Raw genomic sequence first — 12,003 nt, 5'->3', positions numbered from 1 at the left:
GTAGCAGTTACACAATTTCTGTTATAGACAGATGTTCATGTATCTGCCTCACTAAACTTCAAAATTAAACAGAAAGAGTTCACGGAGCCAAGAGAAGCACAGGTTTTTCTTTTTCACAAGACAATGCTTACCCATGTATTTCCTTTGAGAGACGATATCTGACAAGTATGTTCCATGATTGTGTGACAGTAGCAATTTGCCTCTTTGGGAACCATTACCACCACAGAACGTGCAAACTTACCCCATTTACAGTATAATATGGCCACATGCCAACAAAATGGCCATTTGCCAACAAATTGTCATTTGTAAAATCTAAAATACCCAGTTTTGTTGTGACTTCTCTGTTTTAACCATAATGAAATATAGTTCCTGAGCCTCTGAATGACGTTTTTTGTTCTTTGGCTCCACCCACTGAGGTTTTTTCTACCACAACAGCAGCTCTGTCTCTGAGACAAGGTTTTTGACCTAATGCACAGAATTAGTGTTGCGTCAACAGCATAAAATAAGCCACAAAGGAAGTGCCACTTCTCACCTGCTTTCAATACTTGCAGTGAGATACATGGAGGTCACAGCTCTCCGCATCAGACTGTGTGAGTACTGACTATGTCTTCCTTTTAGTAAAACAAAAATTATAAAGAAGCAGGTTGAAGTTAATAAGGCTCTTACAAAATTCTGTGGACTGCCGGTGCAAAATGTTTATTTTTGACTTTGACTTATCTGTTTCATTCATGAGATTTAACAGACAAAACGCTGAGCTTTAAGAACAGCTGCAGTAGCTGTAGGAATCAATGAACGTATAGATGCTATAAGGCTGCAACATAGCTATAAACATATCTCTGTGATGTTTGGCTCTTTTTTTCTTTATCTCTCCAGTGATCAGTGTGTTGTTCCTGCTGTGTGCATTTAATCAGAAAGCCTGTAAGTACCAGTTGGTTGCTTATTAGTATGAAGGAAGTAGGAACACATGTTCTCTTGTGATTTTGGTGAATTGACCCTTTTTTCCTTTGTGTCAGATTCAGTGTTTCTTCGAGTCGACCCAAACAGGCTGCAGTTCTTTGAATATGAGCCTGTAACGTTCCATTGTGAGGGGGTCAAAGGGCAAGTACTCTCATGTAGAACTACTAGTAGGCAGGCATCCAAACATGTTTCCTGTTACATTAAAAATATTTTTCTAGAAGACAGTGGAGAGTACTGGTGTGAGGCTGAAGGGGGGGAGAGAAGCAACAGCGTCAACATCACTGTCACTGGTATGTTTGATTTAAGACAACAAGATTTTGTCAAATTCATCTTGACTTTAACATGATATAAGTATCTAACACCTTGTGATCAGACCATTCAGTGATCCTGGAGAGTCCTGCTCTTCCTGTGATGGAGGGAGAAGCTGTGACTCTGAGCTGTGGAAACAAGACAGCTTCTTTCATTCTCCAAACTGATTTCTATAAAAATGGCCACCTCATCAGTAGCAGCTCAACAGGAGAGATGACCCTCCACAGTGTTTCCAAGTCTGATGAAGGACTCTACAAGTGCAGCATATCTGGAGTTGGAGAATCACCAGAGAGTTGGCTGACCGTCAGAGAGACACTAAAGGGTTAGTTTTTATCCTAATTGTTTGATGATCAGCAGATTGATGGAAACAACGTCTAAAACAACCATGTCTTCTGCAAAATGTGTTGGCCAAACTTTCCAACTGGAATACAGAATTATAGCTGATATAGACACAGAAGCAGCATAAAGTGCATGAAGCCAATCTGCAGTAAAACAATGTATTTCATTCTCATCTTAAAATAAAAGACACACTGAGTCACCGCTGTGTGTCATGACATCACAGTAGATACTTTCTGTTGTCTTTTCAGCAGTTCCTCCAGAGACTTGTCCGTCCTCTGATGATGCGTTCCTCATCTTAAGAACCGTTCTCCCCCTGGTGATGATGGCTCCTCTGCTGCTGCTGCTGGGACTACTGCACTGTGGGAGACTCTGAGGTAAATAACAATAAGTCATGTCCACTCAGGTGTGAATATAATACTGTTGTAGTTTTTAGAGTATACTATTGCTATGAATGAGGATAGAAGAAAGTTGGGGCACAGGCCCAAGGGGTCAGGGGTCCTGACTCACAAAATGTTGCTAAAAAACCGATCACACAGAGATGCTAAATGACTAAAAACATACACAAAAACAACTACAAACGCCAAATGCCTGAAAAGAGCCACAAAAACGACCAAAAATACAAACACGCCGACTACAAACAGCCCAAAAACGACTATAAAGAGTTTCAAAACAGCCAGAAAATGACAAAAAAAGAGGTGCAAAATAGATGCAAATCAACCACAAAAGGACCCAAATTGACAAAAAGTAGACTCATTCAAACTCTTTGAGTTTGGGTGTCTTGTTCCTATGAAGACGGGGTTGGGGTCTCTTATATAGCCTTTGCTGTGGCAGCTCCAAAAATATGGAATGACCTACCTCCGCCTATTAGACAGGCTTCTTCACTGTCTAATTTTAAATCTCTTCTTAAAACCCATCTTTTCTCCTTAGCATTTCCCAGCTGAGGCTGATATTTTTGTGCAAACATTTTTACTATGATACTATTTCATGTTTTAAATGTTAGATGTTGTAAATGTTTTAAATGATTTCTAATTTGTCCTGCACAGCACCTTGTGCAACGTTGGTTACTTTTTAAAGTGCTTCATAAATAAATTTGATTGATTGATTGATATATGTCTATGCCCAGGGGCCCAGTGCACCACCTGCTGGTGGATGTGTGTACTTTTTGTGTCTTAGGAGTCTATACAGTACCACCCCTGAAATTCTCACTTGCAAAACTGAAAAAGGAAGAAAGTAAAGGGATGGGAAGTGCTGTCCTTTAAGTAGTTCACATCTCAGAAATTTAGACAGGGACAGTGCACAATTGAACATTAACCTTGTATAAAAATGAGGAGATGCATTGTACCAGGTTTTAGCACAATTGCTATTTTCCACCCAAAGTCCCTGGGCAGGTAGATAGAAAACTAAACGAATAACAGAATGCAATGCAAATGGAATACAAAACACCAGGTTATACAATTTAACAAACAATACTGTTCACATTTCCCATACCATCTAATCACGATAATTCACAAATATCAACAAAGTTGCAGCAATAACATTGTCAGGGGCTCAGTCATTCCCACATCATACTCCTTTCAATGCATTATGCATCATCAACAACACAATTTAGGAGAGGAAAATACATTTTTAATTACAAAATGTTTAATAGAATGATGGTACTTGCATCTGCTGCTTTAAGATTTGTTTTTCATTGATTGATTTATGAATTTATGTTTTTAAGGGTCTAGAAGCAGATGTGCTGTGACTGAATCGAGACGTGAGGATTCTCAGAAGTCAAATGAAGACGCTCTGCAAACGACAGTTTTATTTTGAGCCGTGTCTACATTTAATAATCCACTGTGACCATAACTCTGACAAACCCTGTGCAGACTGACCACATCATCTCTGCACCTCAATCAACACACCCTGTGGGGGAGTGGGAGTCTCACTTTCTGTTTGTATTTTATACAATCTAAAAAAACGGAAAAAAGGTTTTTTTGAAGAGCAGAAAAGTGTTTTATTTGCATCATCACCATATTGTGATGTAATGTTTGAATAGAAACGGAAAGTTGTAAAAGAGCATTTTAATGACAGTAAAAGGCCAGTAGCTATCAGCTACATGTATGTCTAACTGTATGTAAATGTACTACTTTTTTAATAAAGGATACGCAATAAACTGTCTGTCTGTCCAAAATGTTTTTTAATACTTTGAATGATGTACTGCAGGGGGGAGAGTAGGACCTGTGAATCGTGTGTGTGTGTGTGTGTGTGTGTGTGTGTGTGTGTGTGTGTGTGCAGGCGTGTGTTTGTGGAAGTGAAACATTGAAAAAAAGAATAGAGGAAATCGTGCTACTGATATGTTTTTCCAGTATATCTACATGTATTTAAGGAAACAGATTTGTGATAAGCGCCACAATCTTGAAATCAGCCATTAATAAAAAATATAACAAGTAGCAGTTACACAATTTCTGTTATAGACAGATGTTCATGTATCTGCCTCACTAAACTTCAAAATTAAACAGAAAGAGTTCACGGAGCCAAGAGAAGCACAGGTTTTTCTTTTTCACAAGACAATGCTTACCCATGTATTTCCTTTGAGAGACGATATCTGACAAGTATGTTCCATGATTGTGTGACAGTAGCAATTTGCCTCTTTGGGAACCATTACCACCACAGAACGTGCAAACTTATCCCATTTACAGTATAATATGGCCACATGCCAACAAAATGGCCATTTGCCAACAAATTGTCATTTGTAAAATCTAAAATACCCAGTTTTGTTGTGACTTCTCTGTTTTAACCATAATGAAATATAGTTCCTGAGCCTCTGAATGACGTTTTTTGTTCTTTGGCTCCACCCACTGAGGTTTTTTCTACCACAACAGCAGCTCTGTCTCTGAGACAAGGTTTTTGACCTAATGCACAGAATTAGTGTTGCGTCAACAGCATAAAATAAGCCACAAAGGAAGTGCCACTTCTCACCTGCTTTCAATACTTGCAGTGAGATACATGGAGGTCACAGCTCTCCGCATCAGACTGTGTGAGTACTGACTATGTCTTCCTTTTAGTAAAACAAAAATTATAAAGAAGCAGGTTGAAGTTAATAAGGCTCTTACAAAATTCTGTGGACTGCTGGTGCAAAATGTTTATTTTGACTTTGACTTATCTGTTTCATTCATGAGATTTAACAGACAAAACGCTGAGCTTTAAGAACAGCTGCAGTAGCTGTAGGAATCAATGAACGTATAGATGCTATAAGGCTGCAACATAGCTATAAACATATCTCTGTGATGTTTGGCTCTTTTTTTCTTTATCTCTCCAGTGATCAGTGTGTTGTTCCTGCTGTGTGCATTTAATCAGAAAGCCTGTAAGTACCAGTTGGTTGCTTATTAGTATGAAGGAAGTAGGAACACATGTTCTCTTGTGATTTTGGTGAATTGACCCTTTTTTCCTTTGTGTCAGATTCAGTGTTTCTTCGAGTCGACCCAAACAGGCTGCAGTTCTTTGAATATGAGCCTGTAACGTTCCATTGTGAGGGGGTCAAAGGGCAAGTACTCTCATGTAGAACTACTAGTAGGCAGGCATCCAAACATGTTTCCTGTTACATTAAAAATATTTTTCTAGAAGACAGTGGAGAGTACTGGTGTGAGGCTGAAGGGGGGGAGAGAAGCAACAGCGTCAACATCACTGTCACTGGTATGTTTGATTTAAGACAACAAGATTTTGTCAAATTCATCTTGACTTTAACATGATATAAGTATCTAACACCTTGTGATCAGACCATTCAGTGATCCTGGAGAGTCCTGCTCTTCCTGTGATGGAGGGAGAAGCTGTGACTCTGAGCTGTGGAAACAAGACAGCTTCTTTCATTCTCCAAACTGATTTCTATAAAAATGGCCACCTCATCAGTAGCAGCTCAACAGGAGAGATGACCCTCCACAGTGTTTCCAAGTCTGATGAAGGACTCTACAAGTGCAGCATATCTGGAGTTGGAGAATCACCAGAGAGTTGGCTGACCGTCAGAGAGACACTAAAGGGTTAGTTTTTATCCTAATTGTTTGATGATCAGCAGATTGATGGAAACAACGTCTAAAACAACCATGTCTTCTGCAAAATGTGTTGGCCAAACTTTCCAACTGGAATACAGAATTATAGCTGATATAGACACAGAAGCAGCATAAAGTGCATGAAGCCAATCTGCAGTAAAACAATGTATTTCATTCTCATCTTAAAATAAAAGACACACTGAGTCACCGCTGTGTGTCATGACATCACAGTAGATACTTTCTGTTGTCTTTTCAGCAGTTCCTCCAGAGACTTGTCCGTCCTCTGATGATGCGTTCCTCATCTTAAGAACCGTTCTCCCCCTGGTGATGATGGCTCCTCTGCTGCTGCTGCTGGGACTACTGCACTGTGGGAGACTCTGAGGTAAATAACAATAAGTCATGTCCACTCAGGTGTGAATATAATACTGTTGTAGTTTTTAGAGTATACTATTGCTATGAATGAGGATAGAAGAAAGTTGGGGCACAGGCCCAAGGGGTCAGGGGTCCTGACTCACAAAATGTTGCTAAAAAACACAAACCGATCACACAGAGATGCTAAATGACTAAAAACATACACAAAAACAACTACAAACGCCAAATGCCTGAAAAGAGCCACAAAAACGACCAAAAATACAAACACGCCGACTACAAACAGCCCAAAAACGACTATAAAGAGTTTCAAAACAGCCAGAAAATGACAAAAAAAGAGGTGCAAAATAGATGCAAATCAACCACAAAAGGACCCAAATTGACAAAAAGTAGACTCATTCAAACTCTTTGAGTTTGGGTGTCTTGTTCCTATGAAGACGGGGTTGGGGTCTCTTATATAGCCTTTGCTGTGGCAGCTCCAAAAATATGGAATGACCTACCTCCGCCTATTAGACAGGCTTCTTCACTGTCTAATTTTAAATCTCTTCTTAAAACCCATCTTTTCTCCTTAGCATTTCCCAGCTGAGGCTGATATTTTTGTGCAAACATTTTTACTATGATACTATTTCATGTTTTAAATGTTAGATGTTGTAAATGTTTTAAATGATTTCTAATTTGTCCTGCACAGCACCTTGTGCAACGTTGGTTACTTTTTAAAGTGCTTCATAAATAAATTTGATTGATTGATTGATATATGTCTATGCCCAGGGGCCCAGTGCACCACCTGCTGGTGGATGTGTGTACTTTTTGTGTCTTAGGAGTCTATACAGTACCACCCCTGAAATTCTCACTTGCAAAACTGAAAAAGGAAGAAAGTAAAGGGATGGGAAGTGCTGTCCTTTAAGTAGTTCACATCTCAGAAATTTAGACAGGGACAGTGCACAATTGAACATTAACCTTGTATAAAAATGAGGAGATGCATTGTACCAGGTTTTAGCACAATTGCTATTTTCCACCCAAAGTCCCTGGGCAGGTAGATAGAAAACTAAACGAATAACAGAATGCAATGCAAATGGAATACAAAACACCAGGTTATACAATTTAACAAACAATACTGTTCACATTTCCCATACCATCTAATCACGATAATTCACAAATATCAACAAAGTTGCAGCAATAACATTGTCAGGGGCTCAGTCATTCCCACATCATACTCCTTTCAATGCATTATGCATCATCAACAACACAATTTAGGAGAGGAAAATACATTTTTAATTACAAAATGTTTAATAGAATGATGGTACTTGCATCTGCTGCTTTAAGATTTGTTTTTCATTGATTGATTTATGAATTTATGTTTTTAAGGGTCTAGAAGCAGATGTGCTGTGACTGAATCGAGACGTGAGGATTCTCAGAAGTCAAATGAAGACGCTCTGCAAACGACAGTTTTATTTTGAGCCGTGTCTACATTTAATAATCCACTGTGACCATAACTCTGACAAACCCTGTGCAGACTGACCACATCATCTCTGCACCTCAATCAACACACCCTGTGGGGGAGTGGGAGTCTCACTTTCTGTTTGTATTTTATACAATCTAAAAAAACGGAAAAAAGGTTTTTTTGAAGAGCAGAAAAGTGTTTTATTTGCATCATCACCATATTGTGATGTAATGTTTGAATAGAAACGGAAAGTTGTAAAAGAGCATTTTAATGACAGTAAAAGGCCAGTAGCTATCAGCTACATGTATGTCTAACTGTATGTAAATGTACTACTTTTTTAATAAAGGATACGCAATAAACTGTCTGTCTGTCCAAAATGTTTTTTAATACTTTGAATGATGTACTGCAGGGGGGAGAGTAGGACCTGTGAATCGTGTGTGTGTGTGTGTGTGTGTGTGTGTGTGTGTGTGTGTGTGCAGGCGTGTGTTTGTGGAAGTGAAACATTGAAAAAAAGAATAGAGGAAATCGTGCTACTGATATGTTTTTCCAGTATATCTACATGTATTTAAGGAAACAGATTTGTGATAAGCGCCACAATCTTGAAATCAGCCATTAATAAAAAAATATAACAAGTAGCAGTTACACAATTTCTGTTATAGACAGATGTTCATGTATCTGCCTCACTAAACTTCAAAATTAAACAGAAAGAGTTCACGGAGCCAAGAGAAGCACAGGTTTTTCTTTTTCACAAGACAATGCTTACCCATGTATTTCCTTTGAGAGACGATATCTGACAAGTATGTTCCATGATTGTGTGACAGTAGCAATTTGCCTCTTTGGGAACCATTACCACCACAGAACGTGCAAACTTATCCCATTTACAGTATAATATGGCCACATGCCAACAAAATGGCCATTTGCCAACAAATTGTCATTTGTAAAATCTAAAATACCCAGTTTTGTTGTGACTTCTCTGTTTTAACCATAATGAAATATAGTTCCTGAGCCTCTGAATGACGTTTTTTGTTCTTTGGCTCCACCCACTGAGGTTTTTTCTACCACAACAGCAGCTCTGTCTCTGAGACAAGGTTTTTGACCTAATGCACAGAATTAGTGTTGCGTCAACAGCATAAAATAAGCCACAAAGGAAGTGCCACTTCTCACCTGCTTTCAATACTTGCAGTGAGATACATGGAGGTCACAGCTCTCCGCATCAGACTGTGTGAGTACTGACTATGTCTTCCTTTTAGTAAAACAAAAATTATAAAGAAGCAGGTTGAAGTTAATAAGGCTCTTACAAAATTCTGTGGACTGCTGGTGCAAAATGTTTATTTTTGACTTTGACTTATCTGTTTCATTCATGAGATTTAACAGACAAAACGCTGAGCTTTAAGAACAGCTGCAGTAGCTGTAGGAATCAATGAACGTATAGATGCTATAAGGCTGCAACATAGCTATAAACATATCTCTGTGATGTTTGGCTCTTTTTTTCTTTATCTCTCCAGTGATCAGTGTGTTGTTCCTGCTGTGTGCATTTAATCAGAAAGCCTGTAAGTACCAGTTGGTTGCTTATTAGTATGAAGGAAGTAGGAACACATGTTCTCTTGTGATTTTGGTGAATTGACCCTTTTTTCCTTTGTGTCAGATTCAGTGTTTCTTCGAGTCGACCCAAACAGGCTGCAGTTCTTTGAATATGAGCCTGTAACGTTCCATTGTGAGGGGGTCAAAGGGCAAGTACTCTCATGTAGAACTACTAGTAGGCAGGCATCCAAACATGTTTCCTGTTACATTAAAATATTTTTCTAGAAGACAGTGGAGAGTACTGGTGTGAGGCTGAAGGGGGGGAGAGAAGCAACAGCGTCAACATCACTGTCACTGGTATGTTTGATTTAAGACAACAAGATTTTGTCAAATTCATCTTGACTTTAACATGATATAAGTATCTAACACCTTGTGATCAGACCATTCAGTGATCCTGGAGAGTCCTGCTCTTCCTGTGATGGAGGGAGAAGCTGTGACTCTGAGCTGTGGAAACAAGACAGCTTCTTTCATTCTCCAAACTGATTTCTATAAAAATGGCCACCTCATCAGTAGCAGCTCAACAGGAGAGATGACCCTCCACAGTGTTTCCAAGTCTGATGAAGGACTCTACAAGTGCAGCATATCTGGAGTTGGAGAATCACCAGAGAGTTGGCTGACCGTCAGAGAGACACTAAAGGGTTAGTTTTTATCCTAATTGTTTGATGATCAGCAGATTGATGGAAACAACGTCTAAAACAACCATGTCTTCTGCAAAATGTGTTGGCCAAACTTTCCAACTGGAATACAGAATTATAGCTGATATAGACACAGAAGCAGCATAAAGTGCATGAAGCCAATCTGCAGTAAAACAATGTATTTCATTCTCATCTTAAAATAAAAGACACACTGAGTCACCGCTGTGTGTCATGACATCACAGTAGATACTTTCTGTTGTCTTTTCAGCAGTTCCTCCAGAGACTTGTCCGTCCTCTGATGATGCGTTCCTCATCTTAAGAACCGTTCTCCCCCTGGTGATGATGGCTCCTCTGCTGCTGCTGCTGGGACTACTGCACTGTGGGAGACTCTGAGGTAAATAACAATAAGTCATGTCCACTCAGGTGTGAATATAATACTGTTGTAGTTTTTAGAGTATACTATTGCTATGAATGAGGATAGAAGAAAGTTGGGGCACAGGCCCAAGGGGTCAGGGGTCCTGACTCACAAAATGTTGCTAAAAAACACAAACCGATCACACAGAGATGCTAAATGACTAAAAACATACACAAAAACAACTACAAACGCCAAATGCCTGAAAAGAGACACAAAAACGACCAAAAATACAAACACGCCGACTACAAACAGCCCAAAAACGACTATAAAGAGTTTCAAAACAGCCAGAAAATGACAAAAAAAGAGGTGCAAAATAGATGCAAATCAACCACAAAAGGACCCAAATTGACAAAAAGTAGACTCATTCAAACTCTTTGAGTTTGGGTGTCTTGTTCCTATGAAGACGGGGTTGGGGTCTCTTATATAGCCTTTGCTGTGGCAGCTCCAAAAATATGGAATGACCTACCTCCGCCTATTAGACAGGCTTCTTCACTGTCTAATTTTAAATCTCTTCTTAAAACCCATCTTTTCTCCTTAGCATTTCCCAGCTGAGGCTGATATTTTTGTGCAAACATTTTTACTATGATACTATTTCATGTTTTAAATGTTAGATGTTGTAAATGTTTTAAATGATTTCTAATTTGTCCTGCACAGCACCTTGTGCAACGTTGGTTACTTTTTAAAGTGCTTCATAAATAAATTTGATTGATTGATTGATATATGTCTATGCCCAGGGGCCCAGTGCACCACCTGCTGGTGGATGTGTGTACTTTTTGTGTCTTAGGAGTCTATACAGTACCACCCCTGAAATTCTCACTTGCAAAACTGAAAAAGGAAGAAAGTAAAGGGATGGGAAGTGCTGTCCTTTAAGTAGTTCACATCTCAGAAATTTAGACAGGGACAGTGCACAATTGAACATTAACCTTGTATAAAAATGAGGAGATGCATTGTACCAGGTTTTAGCACAATTGCTATTTTCCACCCAAAGTCCCTGGGCAGGTAGATAGAAAACTAAACGAATAACAGAATGCAATGCAAATGGAATACAAAACACCAGGTTATACAATTTAACAAACAATACTGTTCACATTTCCCACACCATCTAATCACGATAATTCACAAATATCAACAAAGTTGCAGCAATAACATTGTCAGGGGCTCAGTCATTCCCACATCATACTCCTTTCAATGCATTATGCATCATCAACAACACAATTTAGGAGAGGAAAATACATTTTTAATTACAAAATGTTTAATAGAATGATGGTACTTGCATCTGCTGCTTTAAGATTTGTTTTTCATTGATTGATTTATGAATTTATGTTTTTAAGGGTCTAGAAGCAGATGTGCTGTGACTGAATCGAGACGTGAGGATTCTCAGAAGTCAAATGAAGACGCTCTGCAAACGACAGTTTTATTTTGAGCCGTGTCTACATTTAATAATCCACTGTGACCATAACTCTGACAAACCCTGTGCAGACTGACCACATCATCTCTGCACCTCAATCAACACACCCTGTGGGGGAGTGGGAGTCTCACTTTCTGTTTGTATTTTATACAATCTAAAAAAACGGAAAAAAATTCTTTAAAAAACATGAAAAATGTTTTATTTGCATCAACACCATATTGTGATGTAATATTTGGATAGACACGGGAAGTTGTAAAAGAGCATTTTAATGACAGTAAAAGGCCAGTAGCTATCAGCTACATGTATGTCTAACTGTATGTAAATATACTGCTTTTTTAATAAAGGATATGCAATGAAATGTCTGTCTGTCCACAATGTTTTTTAATACTTTGAATGATGTACTGCAGGGGGGAGAGTAGGACCTGTGAATCATGTGTGTGTGTGTGTGTGTGTGTGTGTGTGTGTGTGTGTGTGTGCGTGTGTGTGTGTGTGTGTGTGTGTGTGTGTGTGTGTGTGTGTGTGTG

The 12,003-nt window shown here is 38.9% G+C and overlaps 2 protein-coding genes and 1 pseudogene across 4 annotated transcripts; all 3 read left to right on the top strand.

The window, feature by feature from the left end:
* The first annotated feature begins 476 nt into the window (after positions 1 to 476).
* LOC116052124 (Fc receptor-like protein 4) lies at positions 477 to 3,558 on the top strand. Of its 2 annotated transcripts, none has more exons than XM_031302655.2 (6): positions 477 to 590; positions 874 to 918; positions 1,014 to 1,247; positions 1,331 to 1,588; positions 1,854 to 1,979; positions 3,326 to 3,558. In XM_031302655.2, the coding sequence occupies exons 1-5, from the start codon at positions 560 to 562 to the stop codon at positions 1,976 to 1,978; spliced, it is 693 nt and encodes a 230-aa protein (XP_031158515.1). In that variant the 5' UTR covers positions 477 to 559; the 3' UTR covers position 1,979; positions 3,326 to 3,558. The 2 variants fall into 2 exon arrangements, with proteins under 2 accessions (XP_031158515.1, XP_031158516.1); XM_031302656.2 differs by having other exon boundaries at positions 1,854 to 2,008.
* A 952-nt stretch (positions 3,559 to 4,510) lies between these two features.
* On the top strand, positions 4,511 to 7,597 carry LOC116052125 (Fc receptor-like protein 4). 2 transcript variants are annotated; one of them, XM_031302658.2, is made up of 6 exons: positions 4,511 to 4,624; positions 4,907 to 4,951; positions 5,047 to 5,280; positions 5,364 to 5,621; positions 5,887 to 6,012; positions 7,365 to 7,597. In XM_031302658.2, the coding sequence occupies exons 1-5, from the start codon at positions 4,594 to 4,596 to the stop codon at positions 6,009 to 6,011; spliced, it is 693 nt and encodes a 230-aa protein (XP_031158518.1). In that variant the 5' UTR covers positions 4,511 to 4,593; the 3' UTR covers position 6,012; positions 7,365 to 7,597. The 2 variants fall into 2 exon arrangements, with proteins under 2 accessions (XP_031158518.1, XP_031158519.1); XM_031302659.2 differs by having other exon boundaries at positions 5,887 to 6,041.
* A 951-nt stretch (positions 7,598 to 8,548) lies between these two features.
* Positions 8,549 to 11,818, top strand: LOC116052126 (annotated as a pseudogene).
* The last annotated feature ends 185 nt before the right edge of the window (positions 11,819 to 12,003 follow it).

This window comes from Sander lucioperca, chromosome 17 (assembly GCF_008315115.2).
Source record: "Sander lucioperca isolate FBNREF2018 chromosome 17, SLUC_FBN_1.2, whole genome shotgun sequence".
NCBI classification, from domain to species: Eukaryota; Metazoa; Chordata; class Actinopteri; order Perciformes; family Percidae; genus Sander; species Sander lucioperca.
This window is presented reverse-complemented; position numbering and strand designations above follow the sequence as displayed.

Coding starts and splice junctions, on each gene's coding strand:
- LOC116052124 (XM_031302655.2), top strand. CDS start 560: ATGGAGGTCACAGCTCTCCGCATCAGACTGT. Junction 919..1,013: donor TGCATTTAATCAGAAAGCCT/GTAAGTACCAGT, acceptor CCTTTGTGTCAG/ATTCAGTGTTTCTTCGAGTC. Junction 1,248..1,330: donor CGTCAACATCACTGTCACTG/GTATGTTTGATT, acceptor CCTTGTGATCAG/ACCATTCAGTGATCCTGGAG.
- LOC116052125 (XM_031302658.2), top strand. CDS start 4,594: ATGGAGGTCACAGCTCTCCGCATCAGACTGT. Junction 4,952..5,046: donor TGCATTTAATCAGAAAGCCT/GTAAGTACCAGT, acceptor CCTTTGTGTCAG/ATTCAGTGTTTCTTCGAGTC. Junction 5,622..5,886: donor CGTCAGAGAGACACTAAAGG/GTTAGTTTTTAT, acceptor TTGTCTTTTCAG/CAGTTCCTCCAGAGACTTGT.